Genomic DNA, 18,602 nt, shown 5'->3' with positions numbered 1-18,602 from the left:
ACACCCCCCAAAAAATCACACTAGCTCACCAGCAATGGATCCAAACCAAGATGAAATCCCTGATTTACCTGAAAAAGAATTCAGGTCAGTTACTAAGCTAATCAAAGAGGCACCAGAGACAGGTGAAGCCCAATTTAAAGAAATAAAAAAAATGATAGAGGAAATATGGAGAGGCCAGGCAGGGTGGCTCATACCTGTAATCCTAGCACTTTGGGAGGCCAAGGTGGGTGGATCACTTGAGGCCAGGAGTTCAAGGCCAGCCTGAGCAACATGGCAAAACCCCGTCTCTACTAAAAAAAAGAAACAACAACAACAACAAAAAAAAAACAAAAAAAAAATGAGGGGAGAAAACTTCAGTGAAATAGACAGCATAAATAAAAAAGCATCGAAACTTCAGGAAAAAATGGATGCACTTAGAGAAATGCAAAATGCTCTGGAAAGTCTCAGCAATAGAATTGAACAAGCAGAAGAAAGAACTTCAGAGCTCAAAGACAAGGTTTTCAAATTAATCCAATCCAACAAATACAAAGAAAAAAGAATAAGGAAAAAATGAACAAAGCCTCCAAGAAGTCTGGGATTATGTTAAACAACCAAACCTAAGAATAATTGGCATGCTTGTAGAAGAAGAAGAGAAATCTAAAAGTTTGGAAAACATATTTGGGGGAATAATTGAGGAAAACTTCCCCAGCCTTGCTAAAGACCTAGACATCCAAATACAAGAAGCTCAAAGAACACCTGGGAAACTCATCGCAAAAAGATCATCGCCTAGGCACATTGTCATCAGGTTATCAAAAGTTAAAATGAAGGAAAGAATCTTAAGAGCTGTGAGGCAAAAGCATCAGGTAACCTATAAAGGAAAATCTATCAGATTAACAGCAGATTTTTCAGAAGAAACCCTACAAGCTAGAAGGGACTGGGGCCCTATCTTCAGTCTCCTTAAACAAAACAATTATCACCCAAGAATTTTGTATCTGGCCAAACTAAGCTACATAAATGAAGGAAAGATACAGTTTTTTTCAGACAAATGCTGAGAGAATTCACCACTACCAAGCCAGCACTACAAGAACTGCTAAAAGGAGCTCTAAATCTTGAAAAAAATCCTGGAAGCACATCAAAACAGATCCTCTTTAAAGCATCAATGTCACAGGACCTATACAACAAAAATACAATTAAAAAAAAAAAAAACCCAAAGTATACAGGCAACAAATAGCACAATGAATGGAATAGCACCTCATATCTCAATACTAACATTGAATGTAAATAGTCTAAATGCTCCACTTAAAAGATGCAGAATTGCAGAATGGATAAGAATTCACCAACAAACTATTTGCTGCCTTCAAGAGACCCACCTAACACATAAGGATTCACATAAACTTAAGGTAAAGGGGTGGAAAAAGACATTCCATGCAAATGGACACCAAAAGCAAGCAGAAATAGCTATTTTTATATCAGACAAAACAAACTTTAAAGTAACCGCAGTTAAAAAAGACAAAGAGGGACATTACATAATGACAAAAGGCCTTGTCCAATAGGAAAATATCACAATCCTAAATATATACGCACTTAACACTGGAGCTCCCAAGTTTATAAGACAATTACTACCAGACCTAAGAAATGTGATAGACAGCAACACAATAATAGTGGGGGATTTCAATACTCCACTGACAGCACTAGACAGGTCATCAAGACAGAAAGTCAACAAAGAAACAATGGATTTAAACTATACCCTGGAACAAATGGACTTAACACATGTTTACATAACATTCTACCAAACAACTGCAGAATATACATTCTATTCATCAGCACGTGGAACTTTCTCCAAGATAGACCACATGATAGGCCACAAAACAAATCTCAATAAATTTAAGAAAATTAAAATTATATCAAGCACTCTTTCAGACCACAGTGGAATAAAACTGAAAATCAACTCCAAAAGGAACCTTCAAAACCATGCACATACATGGAAATTAAATAACCTGCTCCTGAATGACAACTGGGTCAAAAATGAAATCAAGATGGAAATTTAAAAATTTTTCAAACTGAACAACAATAGTGACATGACCTATCAAAATCTCTGGGATACAGCAAAGGTGGTGCCAAGAGGAAAGCTCATAGCCCTAAATGCCTACATCAAAAAGTCTGAAAGAGCACAAATAGACAACCTAAGGTCATACCTCAAGAAACTAGAGAAACAAGAACAAACCAAACCCAAACCCAGCAGAAGAAAGGAAATAAGATCAGAGCAGAGCTAAATGGAACTGAAATGGAAAAAAAAATGCAAAAGACAAATGAAATAGGCTGGGCACAGTGGCTCACGCCTGTAATCCCAGCACTTTGGGAGGCGGAGGCGGGCAGATCCCGAGGTCAGGAGATCGAGACCATCCTGGCTAACACAGCGAAACCCTGTCTCTACTAAAAAAATACAAAAAATTAGCCCAGCATGGTGGCGGGCACCTGTAGTCCCAGCTACTCGGGAGGCTGAGGCAGGAGAATGGCATGAACCCAGGAGGCAGAGCTTGCAGTGAGCTGAGATTGCACCACTGCACTCTATCCTGGGTGACAGAGCGAGACTCCATCTCAAAAAAAGAAAAAAGAAACAAAAAGCTGGTTCTTTGAAAAGATAAATAAGATTGATAGACCATTAAAAAGATTAATCAAGAAAAGAAGAGAGAAAATCCAAATAAGCTCAATTAGAAATGAAATGGGAGATATTACAATTGACAACACAGAAATACAAAAGATCATTCAAGGCTACTGTAACACCTTTACACACATAAACTAGAAAACCTAGAGGAGATGGATAAATTCCTGGAAAGACACAACCCACCTAGCTTGAATCAGGAAGAATTAGATACTCTGAACAGACCAATAACAAGCAGCAAGATTGAAACGGTAATAAAAAAAATTACCAACAAAAAAAAATCCAGGACCAGATTCACAGCTGAATTCTACCAGACATTTAAAGAATGTCACTATTCCACAAGACACAGAAAGAGGAAATCCTCCCTAAACCATTCTATGAAGCCAGTATCACCCTAATACCAAAACCAGGAAAGAACATAACCAAAAAAAAAAAAAAAAAAACTACAGACCAATATTCCAGATGAACATAGATGTAAAAATCCTTAACAAAATACTAGCTAATTGAATCCAACAACATATCAAAAAGATAATCCACCATGATCAAGTGGGTTTCATACCAGGGATGCAGGGATGGTTTAACATATGCAAGTCAATAAATGTGATACATCACATAAACAGAATTAAAAACAAATCACATGATCATCTTAACAGATGCAGAAAAAGCACTTGACAAAATCCAGCATCCCTTTATGATTAAAACCCTCAGCAAAACTGGCATACAAGGGACATACCACAATGTAATAAAAGCCATCTATGACAAACCCACAGCCAACACAATACTGAATGGGGAAAAGTTGAAAGCATTCCCTCGGACAACTGGAACAAGACAAGGATGCCCACTCTCACCACTCCTCTTCAACATAGTACTGGAAGTCCCATCCAGAGCAATCAGACAAGAGAAAGAAAGAAAGGGCATCCAGGTCAGTAAAGATGCAGTCGAACTGTTGCTGTTTGCTGATGATACGATTGTATATCTAGAAAACCCTAAAGACTTCTCCAAAATGCTCCTAGGACTGATAAAAGAAGTCAGCAAAGTTTCAGGATACAAAATTAATGTACACACATCAGTAGCCCTCCTATACACCAACAGCAACCAAGCTGAGAATCTAACAAAGAACTCAATTCCTTTTACAATAGCTGCAAAAAAACAAAATACTTAGGAACATACCTAACAAAGAAGGTGAAAGACCTCTACAAGGAAAACTACAAAACACTGCTGAAAGAAATCACTGACGAGGCAAACAAATAGAAACACATCCCATGCTCATGGATGGGTAGAATCAGTATTGCAAAAATGACCATACTGCCAAAAGCAATCTACGAATTCAATGTAATTCCCATCAAAATACCACCATCATTCTTCACAAAACTAGAAAAAATAATCCTAAAATTCATATGGAACCAAAAAAGAGCCTGCATAGCCAATGTAAGATGAAGCAAAAAGAACAAATCTGGAGACATCACATTACCTGATTTCAAACTATACTATAAAAAGGCTACTGTCACCAAAACAGCATGGTACTGGCATAAAAATAGACATATAGACCAATGGAACAGAATAGAGAACCCAGAAATAAACCCAAATACTTACAGCAGAGGGAAAGGACACCCTTATTCAACAAATGGTGCTGGGATAATTGGCAAGCCACATGTTGGAGAATAAAACTGGATCTGCATCTCTCACCTTATACAAAAATAAACTCAAGATGGATCAAGAACTTAAATCTAAGACCTGAAAACTATAAAAATTCTAGAAGATAACATCGGAAAACCCCTTGTAGACATTGGCTTAGGCAAGGATTTCATGACCAAGAACCCAAAAGCAAATACAATGAAAAGAAAGATAAATAGCTGAGACTTGATTAAATGAAAGAGCTTTTGCATGGCAAAGAGAACAGTTAGCAGAGTAAACAGACAACCCACAAAGTGGGAGAAAATCTTCACAATCTATACATCCGATAAAGGACTACTATCCAGAATCTACAATGAACTCAAACAAATCATCAAGAAAAAAACAATCCTAGCAAAAACTGGGCTAAAAACATGAAAAAGGCTGGGGGCGGTGGCTCATGCTTGTAATCCCAGCACTTTGGGAGGCTGAGGCGGGCGGATCACCTGAGGTCAGGAGTTCGAGACCAGCCTGACCAACATGGAGAAACACTGTCTCTACTAAAAATACAAAATTAGCCGGGTGTGGTGGCACATGCCTGTAATATCAGCTACTCGGAAGGCTGAGGCAGGAGAATCGCTTGAACCCGGGAGGCAGAAGTTGTGGTGAGCCAAGATCATGCCATTGCACTCCAGCCCAAGCAACAAGAGTGAAACTCTGTCTCAAGAAAAAAACAAAAAAACATGTATAGACAATTCTCAAAAGAAGATATACAAATGGCGAACAAACATATGAAAAAATGCTCAACATCACTAATGATCAGGGAATTCCAAGTCAAAACTGCAATGCTGTACCACCCTACTCCCGCAAGAATGGCCATAATCAAAAAAATCAAAAAGTAATAGCTGTTGGTGTGGATGCAGTGAAAAGGGAACACTTCTACATTACTGGTGGGACTGTAAACTAGTACAACCACTATGGAAAACAGTGTTGAGATTCCTTAAAGAACTAAAAGTAGAACTACCATTTGATCCAGTAATCCCACTACTGGCTATCTACCCAGAGGAAAAGAAGTCATTACACGAAAAAGAAACTTACTTGCCCACGCATGTTTATAGCAGCACGATTCGCAATTGCAAAAATGTGGAACCAACCCAAACGCCCATCAATCAATAAGTGGATAAAGAAACTGTGATATATATATATATGTATGTATATATATATGTGATATATGTGAGATATATATATATATATATATATATAGTGATGGAATACTACTCAGCCATAAAAAGGAATGAATAAATGGCATTCGCAGCAACCTGGATGGGATTGGAGACTGTTATTCTTATTCTAAATTAAGTAACTCAGGAATGGAAAACCAAACATCGTATGTTCTTACTCACAAGTGGGAGCTAAGCTTTGAGGATGCAAAGGCATAGGAATGACACAATGGACTTTCAGGACTCAGGGTGAAAGGTTGGGAAGGGGGTGGGATAAAAGACTACAAAATTAGGTTCAGTGTACACTGCTCGGTGATGAGTACATCAAAATCTCACAAATCATCACTAAAGAACTTATGTAACCAAACACCACCCGTTCCTCAAAAACCTATGGAAATAATATGGAAATAAAAATTTATATATTTGTACAAATTATTTAAACATAATGTAATTATATATCTATATATCCTTTATAAATGAGAGTTCATTTCCAGCCTAAAATGAGTACAACATACAAACCCACGAGTCTGGCGGTGTGGCGGGGCTCTCCATTGTGCTTTAAGCATAGTGCACCAGAATATGAAACAGCTGGACAATTCCACAAAGAGTTTCGACTAAACATTAAGTCGTCAGACTCAATTAACATACTACTCCATATTTGCTTAATTACCTCAAACCAGTATCCTGCGTGTGGAAAGGGACGATTGAGCGAAGTCTTCCTTAGACTCCGGTTCACCTCAGCAGAGCGAAGGAAGCTGCAGTGGGCTGCAGGAGCCCAGTGCGTCCTCACCGCAGGCCCCACCCACCCACGCCCGCCCTTGCCGCAGGCCCCGCCCACCCACGCCCGCCCTTGCCGCAGGCCCCGCCCACCCACGCCCGCCCTTGCCGCAGGCCCCGCCCACCCACGCCGCAGGCCCCGCCCACCCAAGCCCGCCCTTGCCGCAGGCTCCTCCCTAGTGTCGTCGCTACAGAGGAGCAGAGGATGACGTGAGGACACAGTCGCGAACATCTCCCCGGAGCGCAGCTAGGCCAGCGGTTCCCACAGCCCTGGAGCCCAACGTGCGCAGAAGCGCCTCTTGGAGCTCCTCTCCCACAGATCTCTCGTCCTCTTCCTGGGCTAGGCCGCCCCAGGCGCGGCCCCTGCGACTCCTGGCACGGCCCCGTGCTCGGCTGCCGCCCTGGCGCGCGCCACACTGTCGTCCCCGGACGGGCGCGGACCGGCTCGGCCGGGGCGCCGGCGGCTGGGGAGGGGTCGCTGGCCCCGGGGCCGCGCATGCGCCGCCACCAACTTGGGGCTGTCAGTGGAGGGCGAGTGTTGGTTCGCAGGGGAGGCGACGCCCTTCGGGGCCAACGGGCCTCGAGCCGAGGCAGCCGTGGGAACGACTCATCCTTTTTCCAGCCCTGGGGCGTGGCTGGGGTCGGGGTCGGGGCCGGTGGGGGCCCCGCCCTCGTCTCCTGGCCTGCCCCCTTCATGGGCCGCGATGATGGCGGCCCTGTACCCGAGCACGGACCTCTCGGGCGCCTCCTCCTCCTCCCTGCCTTCCTCTCCATCCTCTTCGTCGCCGAACGAGGTGATGGCGCTGAAGGATGTGCGGGAGGTGAAGGAGGAGAATACGCTGAATGAGAAGCTTTTCTTGCTGGCGTGCGACAAGGGTGAGAGTTAGGCCCCTTTCTTCTCCTCTGGACGCCCCTGCCCTCCAGACCTTTCGTCCTCTACCCCGCCTCAACTTATATCAGGGCATTCCCTCTGTCTCAGGCGCCGAGTGTCTTCCCGCCTCGCCTGCTGCCTCAGGCGGTCTTCTCCTCACCGCCTCTGCCCTGTGAGTGTGGAGCTCGCGGGCGAGTGGATCTGGGGCTGCGCCCTCCGAGCGCGGCACCGTGGGGGGCGGCTCTGGCCTTGGGGTCCGGGGTTTAGGTAGCGCCTTGGGAGCCCAGACCCCAGCGTTGTAGCGCCGCCCTTGCTACTGACTGCATGAATGACCTAGTCTGTCTGGCTCGCAGTTCATTCCTTCCGGGAGTCGAGAGGCTAGTTTCCGACACTCCAGTCGGAAAATTCCGTCACCTTACCTTAGGATGCCTCGTATGGAGAGTTCTCATCACCTTGTTTTTTTCTTATAAACAAAACCAGACCCTCTATTATTTAGCGTCACCTGACCAGTGCTTGAGCCACTGACTGTTGACTGGCATTAATATCGGAATATCCTAGGTGGAGATACGTGAAGTAAGGACGGGACGGAAGAAATTCTGCCTTAGTTGCCAAAACTTTCTCTAGATTTACGGAACGCCTTTGATTGTTAGTGCTTTTTATTGGAGAGAAAGATTTATTGCTCCTAGATCTTTCTTTGGGAGATAAAGATAGTGAAAAATAATTACGGGAATTACAGAGCAAAAATATGTGGAATATATTTAGCTCGTTTTCCTTTTTTTAGTCTAGAAGTTAATCATTTTTATGGCCATATTAAGGCCATGTCACGCAATCATCCTTTGTAGTGATGCATATAACAAAAGGGATAGGAAATTGATTGCCCTAGGACTGCTTTTGTTTCCTACATGGAAACACTAAAATTTTTCTTTTTCCAAATTTATATGGCTGTACACTTAGGAAAACTCTGTTAGAAACATGCAAACTTCTGGAACAAACCCAAAGGGCATTTTACAGTATGAAAAGACTAACTACAGAGGATTTTTGTTTGTATGTGTGAATGTGTAATTAATAAATGACAGCCTTCCTAACCTCTCCTACTGCTTTTGAAATAGGATTTTATTTACACGATTTTTTGAAACAATTGACATATAAACAAAGTCCACCTATGTCTGTGGTTGAGCCACTTTTATATTCTTATGTAATAGTATTAAATAATATTATGAAAGCAATATTAATAATATCGTTAAAGTCCACCATGGACACAACTTTGAGCAGTCTCTGAGATATAAAGAAACAGAATCTATATCTACAACGTCACAAAAATAGGGTCTGCGGATTATGTAAAATTATTTAGTATTGCTGGAGTGGCTTGCCTGAGTTCTCTTCCCTCAAAAGTTTTGATAGAGGAAGGGGAAAAGATTGTGTTGTACTAAAATGAGTAAGTGCTATCTCCCTGTATTCCAGCTCACAGTGCAATGGTTATTTTAAAGCAAACAGAAAGTATGTCAAGAAAGGAAATTTGATATTCCTGTCAAACTGAGGACAGAGAAATATCAATGGAATATGGTTGAGCAAGTATTTGTGCATTGTGTATATTTAGGATTATTGCATGACATATCTGAAACAAAAGAGAGTTTTAATTTATGATAGTTGTATAGCCTATTTAGTAGTACCAAGTGAAATACCTTGATATTCTTTGTCAGTTTTTTATTTTATAACATAATTGAGATGTTGGGAGGTAGGATGGAAACTAAATATGCATATTTTCCCCATATGTAAATTAGAAATTTTTAGAACAAGTGAGCTAAAATAAGAATTTTCTGTTTCAGGTATGTCTAAACAACTTCTTGAGTTAGATTTGGAAAAATAGCATAATTCTTACGCATACTTATGGGGTACATTTACATTTAAAAAGTGAGTTACAGGAATATTCTTTTGATTACGTGTTTGTATTTGCTAATATTGTTAAACTTTTTAAAATGTTACCTAAGCCAATCTAAAAGTGAACAATTTCCTGAAGTAGCTATGGCTTCCACCATTACATTGGAGCCTTCCTCAGACCAAATGTTAAACATTCACTAAAGCAGCTATTGGGGTCGAGTGTTCATGCTTTTCATAGAGGATTTCATTTAAACCCCACAACCCCATGAGCCAGATCTGTTGTTGTCCTCAATTTGTAGATGAGGAAAATGAGGCTTAGCAAAATTTCAAAATTACTTGCCCAAGGTTACATTGGTTAGAAAATAGTAGAACTGGCATTTATCTTGAGCCTGCACTCTTAACCACTACGTTATATAGATCTGGTTGTAGTTGAATGAGTGAACATCATTTGTGTCAGAAAAGACACATCCATATTTGGACTTACTAGTTGAAATTAAATTTTCTTTATATGGATGCTTTATAAACTTTGATTTCTGTGTATTACATTTGTTCAATGAAGGATAAAAAGCAAGCATGGTACTTCAGTAGCACCAGAGTAAATCAACTCTAGAGTATCTATGGTGTTCTAGAGTGTCTCATTCTTTTCATGTAGCATTCTTGTTCTACATATGCAAAATGTTCATAACATATTCTTCTTAGGAAAAATTGAGGAATTCCTAAAGCAAAAATTGTGGAGATGAGATGGATATGTATATGTTAGTGGATGGGTGGCCCTTTGAAAGATGTATACAGATTAAAGAGTACACAAAAAATGTAGGAAAGATAGTTTGTGATAGCTGGCTTTTATGTAAATAAGTTCGGTAGATTTAGGCAACTGCTGATCCAGGTAGTGGCCACTTAGTAATAGCTGTTAGTGATCTTCACAGTGGGTGAGAATCATCTCAGAGGTAACATTGAATCCTTTCTTTGTAAAGGAAAGCCTTAATTGAAAGTTCCTGTGCCAGCAATATATAAAGTGAAGTCTAGGCCCCCCAGATAAAATTCTCAGAAAGTACACTCATGTTCTTTCTAGAGATAGAAAGCTATAATTCAGAGGTAAAACTTAATTGAAAGAAGAGCTGACTATAAATATGTTAATTTATACATATTTATATGTATAAATTTATACATTATACATTTATATGTATAAATATGTATAAATTTATACATTATACATTTATATGTATAAATATGTATAAATTTATACATTATACATTTATATGTATAAATATGTATAAATTTATACATTATACATTTATATGTATAAATATGTATAAATTAAGTAATATGAAATTTAAATATGTATAAATTAAGAAATATGAAAAATTAAGTAGTGATTCTTACAGCCATGGCTTTGTCCTCTCTCATTGAGAATTAGTGTCATAATGAGCCTCTTTTATTTGTAGGTACCTATGGTGTCCCTCAGGTCTGTTAACAGCAGAAAGGGTAAATAAGTTTATTTAGAAAACACCTAAACTAAGTGTAATTCATGTTAATTTTCCTCTAAGAAAAAAACCTGTTGAGTAGATGGTAGCTTTTAGTATATATTTGTAAATATAAACCTGCATAAACTGTTTGATTTGCTGATGATCATTAACCAGTTCATGTGCAGGAAAGAAAGTATGAAATGATTCAGTCCCTGCCAACTCTCCATGGAGAGTATTTTCAGGAAATCTGATGTGCAGTAAATGAGTCAGAAGCCCCTTCTTGAAATTTCAGCATGGGGTTAGAGGGAGGGATGGAGAGGGCAGATTTTCATCTTTATCACTGGGTTCAGCCTAGTCTCAGTGTCCTGTGTCACCTTTGTGGTAAGATTTGCTATGTTGTAAGGAAAAATGTTTTGATGACTGTATTTCTTTTTTTTTTTTTTTTTTTTGAGATGGAGTTTCTCTTGTTGCACAGGCTGGAGTGCAGTGCAACCTCTGCCTCCCGGGTTCCAGCAATTCTCCTGCCTCAGCCTCCTGAGTAGCTGGGATTACAGGTGCCCACCACTACGCCCGGCTAATTTTTTTGTATTTTTAGTAGAGACGGGGTTTCACCATGTTGGCCAGGCTGGTCTCAACCTCCCGACCTTGAGTGATCCACCCGCCTCGGCTTCCCAAAGTGCTGGGATTATAGGCGTGGGCCACCGTGCCTGGCCTGATGACTGACTTTCTCCATAAGCTTTGTGTACCTTTGGGCTAAGGATGCTTTAAAAATGTGCAACAACTCCAGAGAGAAGCCAGAGTCAGAAGAAAAAAGTGCAACATTTCTGAGAGAAGTAATATTAAGCTGCTGTTTTTTGAACACCTTATTTATATATAATGGGCCTTTAAAATTTTTTTACCTATTTGAGAAGAGATTTTGAAGTCTGGTATTAGAGAGGATGGTGGTGGGAAGAAACAAAAAATGCAGAGTACTGAGTATTGGTGTGAAGTGTTATTTTGACAATGGGGCACCTAATGTAAGGAGGTATGTGCTGTGAGGAAAAAACTTTGCAGAAATGAAATGGTAAAGAGGGTATTGTAGGCAGCATTCTATAAACACTTCACAAATCATCATAGACATAGCATTTATGTACTTTATATAGGAAAGCTTTTCAAATAACCAAAGTTTTAGAATGTAATAGTTGAAAAACATTGCCATAGGGAACGGTTCAGTGATACTTTAACAACAGCAACAAAAGACTCAAACTGCGAAAATCTTAGTGGATAATTTATCTCTAACAGATGAGTAATTCAGCAGCTAGCTGCCTGGTAGTTCTATGATACTGATCATTCTTTATAGTGATCACGCAACTTTGCCGCTCTTTTTCTATAAGTCACAATCAAACTATACTTACCAAGCTGTTAATTGTGTTAAGGCACTGCGAAAGTGCTTTATCAAGAAAGTACTGAGTACATCCCTATCCTTTAGGAGAATATTCTTTAATGGAGACGCTCTCTTGTGCTGTAGTGAGGAGAAGTAAGGAAACAAAAGTATGTTTGTATGAAATGTATCTGTTTGAAGGGAAGAAGCAAGTGCTCAATTTAACTTAAATGGCCTATATGTGATTTGGAGGATGGGATATTACTTGTACACAGTCAGTCTTTTATCTGGGCAGTTAAAAAAAATGTAACCCAAGCCAGACTCCTAGCTATACCTTGTATACAGACTTGGAGGAAGAGTGTGAAAAGTTTAAATTTTATTATATAGGTATTATTGTAACCTAATAATTCCTCTTCTTCCTTGCTGCCAGTGCTGTAAATATCTTCTTCATTGCTAACTCTTCCAAATTTAATGATACTGAGAAATTTAAGATTTAAGATCAGTAGTTGAATAGGTAATGAAGATTTCAAAAGTTATCACTAAGATATGATTAAGTAATGACTTTTAGGAGCCTAGATGAATGATAAGGACTAAAAGAATTCCAGCACTGTATCAATATAGTCATGAGACTCAGTAGATTTCTTTGGATGCCAAAGCTTTGTTATGTATAAAGTGGGGGTGACTGGCACTGTTATTAATAGCTTCTGTTAATTTTTAAAAATATGTTTTTCCAGGTTAACATATTGGCCAGTAATATATTTTCCTAGTTTTATAAATATGTATAATTCAAATATATATGAGATTAAATTTAAGCAACACAATAAATCCTTTCTGAGACTGTGTTGCAACAACCTGATATAAACCTGATATAAACTAAAAGTTTTAAACAACTCACAACAGCATTGTGAATGGGATCTCATGTCATTTATCAGACTCTAACTACAAAATAAACATTGCTTTTGACTATTCTAATAAAGAATATGCTGTTTATAATTTTTATCAACTGATTTACTATGAAAAAATCAGCATTACCTTCTGTGCTATAGTATAATTATCTTCGGCAGCAGTGTGAATCTTTGCTCTTTTGCCAAATGATATTCATTATTATTAATAGTCCTCATTAAGATTCATAAGCAACTAAGAAATTATGGTAATAATTGTCTTTTTACAAAAATATTCAAAGTGTTATAAACAGTTTAGCCTACCATGTTTTTTAGTATCTTTAATTTTGAAGGTTTCATTTACAATAATATGGTTATAAATACATTGGGGTCTGTAATACAAGTTTTGCACATTTGACAAAGCTACATTTTAAATCATTTTCACTGTAAAAAGTCTGCATGGGTTTTTTTTTTCTTTTTTAGAATTTGGTTCAAACTAATTTGAAGTTTGATGTCAGTTAACATTTTTATCAGTATTGTCATTTATATTTCCAGATCCAGCAACTGAACTTGATCATATCTTTGTATTTTTTCACATCATCATTCTTTTTCCTCTTAATAAAACTTTGTTTTAAGCATAATTTGTAATATTTCAGTTAGAACGTTGCGATTGCCACACTCAAGTTTGTTTCGGAAACTTGGTTTGAAAAGCTTTACAAATTTTTTGACATTAAATTCTCTCACACTTCACAACTAACTTCAAATTTGGTTAATATAAAATTAAACTGAACAACATTAATACTCTTTGCCATAAAATCAAATGAGATACTAATGAGGAAGAGGTGGAATCACCTGTTCTTAATCAGTATTGTAACATTTCTCCATTGTATTTCTCAAGGGTTTATTACAGTTGGCCAGAGTAAATTTGTTGCTAAGGATCTATGGGATCACTCTGGTATTTTGTATAATAGTTCATTTTTTTAAAATTGCTGATTGGGACTCACTAAATTGACTTCATGACTGTTAATGGGTTGCAACCTGCAGTTTGGAAAACATTGGTTTGGAATGATCATTGGCTGAGCCGTAGAGAGGCACAAGATGAATTCGGAATGGTAACAAGGTCTAACTGAGTCCTATAGGGCTTTGTAGGCCACAGTAAAAATTTGGCCTTTATTTTAAGTGTGATAGAAAATCACGAAGGTTGTAAGCTTGATATGTTTTGAATTTTTTTTTTTTTTGAGACCAAGTCCCGCTCTGTCACCCAGTCTGGAGTGCAGTGGCGTGATCTCGGCTCACTGCAAGCTCCGCCTCCTGGGTTCACGCCATTCTCCTGCCTCAGCCTCCCAAGTAGCTGGGACTACAGGTGCCCCCCACCATGCCCGGTTAATTTTTTGTATTTTTAGTAGAGACGGGGTTTCACCGTGTTAGCCAAAATGGTCTCCATCTCCTGACCTCGTGATCCGCCTGCCTCGGCCTCCCAAAGTGCTGGAATTACAGGCATGAGCCACCGCGCCCGGCCTGTTTTGAATTTTTAACCAATAACTAGCTGTGGAGTGCAGAGTGGATTAAAGGGTGGGGCTAGAGCAGGAGTGAGCAAACTATGGGCCACAGACCATATCTGCCTATTTTGTGAGGTCTTAGAGCTAAAACTAGTTTTTTACATTTTATATTTCAAATGGTTAAAAAAAATTTCATAACACATGAAAAGTCTATAAAATTCCAATTTCAGTGTCCATAAACAAAATTTTCTTAGAACACATCCACTATCATTTGTTTACATATGGTCTATGGCTGCTTTGTGTTGAAAGGGCAGAGTTGAGTAGTTGTGACTGAGAGTGCATGGCCCACAAAGCTTAAAATATTTACTATCTAACCCTTTTTCAGAAAACTTTGTTGACCCCTGTGCTACAGTATAAGGTATTAATAAGTAATATAAGTTGCAATAGGGAAAAGAGTAAACAAGGAAGGGGGTGAGTGTGGGCTCAGTGGAGTCAGGGAAGTGAAAAATTACAAAATACAGGGCTTGGGGAGTTGGTCCATGTGAAACCCACCTGAGTTTGCTAATGGCACTTAAGGAGTTAGGCTCCTACCCTCCCTGGAGGCTGGGAGATAGGGGCCCTGTCTTCAGGTGTTGGCTGGAACAAAAGTAAATTTTTATGTCAGCTTTGAGTTTTCTTGGGCAGGCATTTTAAGAGGGGCTAGGGTCATCCTAGGGATCTGGCCTTCAGCTGTTAGAAGCACTTAGTGTTTTGTTCAAGTTTATATGGGCCAAGGTGGAGGCCTTGTGGAGAAGGGCTCAGAAAAGCCTGACTAGAGTTCGGTCAAGGAGAGAATCTTGGTCAGCAGCTGTGTTAGTTAAGCAGCTATTGCCGAGTCCAGGAGGAAGATCATGGGAGTCTGGACTGCGGGTAGCAGTATACATGGAGACAAGTAGATGATTATGGGAGGTATTTTAGAGAGGGGGCTAAGAAGACGTGCTGTTGAATTGGTATACTCCCTGTGGAATTGATTGAAAATGGTTTCTTTTTCCTTCACTGAAAAAGACTACCATCTAGCCAAAAAAGTAAACAGATTATGTTGCACTTCCTTCTATGTGTTATATTTTTTAAAAGGCAAAAGATGTAACTCTTGAAAGCAACTTCAGTATAAAATGAATGGTGTTTATATATTTGTCTGTCATACACAGGCATTTTGAATTGTAGTCCTTGTTCTATAACTAGCTTCTTGCTGTCTATTTTAAGTTTTCTAACCTCTTTTTACATATATACTCATCCTAAAAATTAAGACTGTTCTCGTCTTTTTTTTTTTTTTACATAGTACATTGTTTTAAATGAATTGCAAATATAAACTTCTCTGAAATGCTTAGCAACCACTCTCGGTTTCCTATAGGTTCTGTGACTATAACGTGATTTTTCATTTGCATGACTGTGTTAGCTGTAGCAGGGTGGAACTTTTTTATTTTTAGGGATGAAAATTATTTATTTGGTTTTGATTTTTAGGGATTTTCTTTCTTTCTTGGATAGCTCCTTGACTACAATAGAAATAATCTTTGAAACCCTAGGGCTGGGCACGGTGGCCCATGTCTGTAATCTCAGTACTTTGGGAGGCCAAGGCCGGCAAATCACTTGAGGTCAGGAGTTTGAGACCAGGCTAGCCAACATGGTGAAACCCCATCTCTACTAAAAATACAAAAATTAGCCGGGCATGGTGGCAGGCGCCTGTAATCCCGGCTACTCAGGAGGCTGAGGCAGGAGAATCACTTGAACCCAGGAGGCAGAGGTTGCAGTGAGCCGAATGGTGCCACTGTACTCCAGCCTGGGTGACAGAGCAAGACTCTGTCTTAAAAACAAAACAAAAACTTTAAAGCTGGAATATGTGATATTTGTAATGTACTTTCCTTTTTAGCAGCAATCTAAACTTTCAAACATGTAGCAATTATTTTTGTCTGTTTGCTATACCTGAAATTTATAAAATGTCATAAGGATTTATTTATGTAGCTCTTCCTACTTTTCTGTCTCTAGCAATATGTTTCATTAGATAATCTGAAAACCTTTCTTCTTCAAATCACCTAGAAATTATAGCTAAAATATAATGAACATCCAGTTACATGAACAGCCGAGCTTTCAAGAAAGTACAGGAAACAGCCAAGATACAAAAGTGAAGAAAAAACTGAAAAACAGGAGTTTGTGAACTGACACTATGGCTGCTCCATGGGTGGGGATAAGAGTTACTGTTCTGGGCATTGCAGGGATTTGAGTCTTAATGCCCATATGAGAACAGGTTACAAGGCCTGGAGACTGTACAAAGTGAGGAGTTGGATTCAACATCTAAGCATAAAACCAGGATCCTTAAAGGACTGTACCTCAGCAAAGAGGTAGATGAGGAGAAAAACCAATCTATCAGCACATGGAGACTTGTTTGTGTTACTCTGGGCTCTGAATAAGGGTAAAAATAAGACTCCTTTAAGAATACATAACCATGGTCCTGCCTCTTGTTGTCTTGGGGTTCAAATTAGTACTCCTTTCAGATAATTAAACTGTCATACAGAGACTATAAAATAATTATGTTTAAAATGATGAAAAAGTTAAAATAAGGAAATGAAAACATAAGAAAACAAGAGAGTTGGCAAGAAATCCGGTAAAACTTATGCAAATAAAAAATAGTCATTAAATTTTTAAGAAATCAGTGAATGGGTTAAAGGAGGAATGTGAATGGAAGCTAAAGGAGAAATAAGTGAGTGGAAGAAATAGAAAAAGTAATACGGAGATGAAGCAATATTTGAAGAGATAATGACTGAAAATACTGAAGAACTAATGAAGGGTAGAAGTCCTTAGATTTAGAAAGCCTAGGCCAGATGTGGTGGCTCATGCCTGTAATCCCAGCACTTTTGGAGGCCGAGGCAAGAGGATTGCTTGAGGCCAGGAATTTGAGACAAGCCTGGGCAACATAGTGAGACCTCATCTCTATAAAAAATAAAAATTAAAAAAAAATTTCAAAGTCCTAAGCAGAATAAATAAAAAATTACTCCTCACCTAGATACATCACGATAACAAAATATAGCAGAATTTTTATGTGTAGCATTCTACTAAGTTGTTGAAATAGATTCACCTGAAATAAGATTTTAAATATCACTTTCCAGTAATAGCCATAAATTTTCACTGGTCTATCTTTGGTCACTATTGGTTCAACTTGTAACTTAGAGTATCACTTTGTGAAGTGTCTGTGTGATAAGGTTTTCTCAGGGAGCATTTGTGTCTAACTATTAACTACTAGTACTATGGGGAAAATATTTCTTTTTGTGACTAGTTTTCTTCTCGAGGGACCTAAGGAAATACGTTGTCAAGAAAACTATCACTCAGCTTCCTTCAAAAGAAGTTGTATGTGTGAGGCAGGGAGTTTAAGGCCATAGATTAAAAATAGTAGCAAATTTATTTGAAATTTTAACAAATAAAATCTGTTACCTGTCTTTCTTACTCACTTATTTAGCCCAGTTTCAGTATTTTCTTTTTCTGTGTCATGAAATCATTTCTTTTTCTATTTTCTATGCTGATTGTTCTTTCCCTGTTTATTTATAGACTTGTAATGAGCAACTATATTTGCACATCACTTAAAATGGCTTATTTATCTATTGTTTAACAAGTCAAATGAAACGAAACAAGCAAAGCCCCCCTTGGCTTTTTTTCTCTATTTAATTAGTATTTCTCTTTTGATTTATTCCCCATATTCCTGTACCATCTGGTCAGCAGACAAATACGGTGGGGCCTTGCTGAAAATAATTACTGCTGTAATTGTTGTCATTTCCTCACATGGGACAACTGTTTTGTTGTGGGCTACAGTCACACGGAAGGCAATTTGCCTGTTCCTAACAAGTCAGGCACTAATCCTAGTCCTGCCTTAAGGGTTTTGTGAACTGAATGTTCCCTGGCCATTTAATCTAATCAGCTTCATTAATGAGATGGGGTGTGTGTGTGTGTGTGTGTGTGTGTGTGTGTGTGGGTTGGGAGAGTGGGAAGTAGGGAAGAGGATTTTCAGACATCTTTCCTTTACTATACATATCCTTGAATATATATGTATTTATACTGCTTTTCCAAAGTATGTTTTCTCCTGTAAAACCTCTTTATAATATCCTGTACTTATTACTAGATCTCATTTTTAACTCTATGTTGTGTAAGTAAATATCTATGTATATTTGAGGTATAAAACTTAATTCTTTAAGCTTTTTCCATCTAATTTTTCTAGCATCCAGTCTGTGCCTTTGGGCATCCTTTATTAAATTGCTTTAAATATCTTCCAAAAGTTTCTCCTCTTATGATCATTCAGTTATTAATTTTAAACTAATAATTTTTATTTTATTCTGTACATTTAAAATTTTTCCACTTTTTATGTCTGCTGCTGAT

At 38.6% G+C, this 18,602-nt stretch overlaps 1 protein-coding gene across 13 annotated transcripts in view; it reads left to right on the top strand.

Moving 5' to 3' along the window:
- The first annotated feature begins 6,427 nt into the window (after positions 1-6,427).
- The window catches only part of TRPC1 (transient receptor potential cation channel subfamily C member 1), an 85,692-nt gene continuing 73,517 nt past the window's right edge, over positions 6,428-18,602 (top strand). For 12 of the 13 annotated variants that reach the window (XM_055295170.2, XM_055295169.2, XM_055295166.2 and 9 more), the window contains exon 1: positions 6,434-7,125. In XM_055295170.2, the coding sequence (XP_055151145.1) occupies positions 6,954-7,125 (172 nt within the window). In that variant the 5' untranslated portion in view covers positions 6,434-6,953. Of the gene's footprint in view, positions 7,126-18,602 lie in introns of all 13 variants that reach the window. The other variant, XM_055295160.2, reaches the window with a different exon arrangement.

This window comes from Symphalangus syndactylus, chromosome 10, assembly GCF_028878055.3.
Source record: "Symphalangus syndactylus isolate Jambi chromosome 10, NHGRI_mSymSyn1-v2.1_pri, whole genome shotgun sequence".
NCBI lineage: Eukaryota > Metazoa > Chordata > Mammalia > Primates > Hylobatidae > Symphalangus > Symphalangus syndactylus.
Note: the sequence above shows the minus strand (reverse complement) of the source record. Positions and strands in the feature narration are given on the sequence as shown.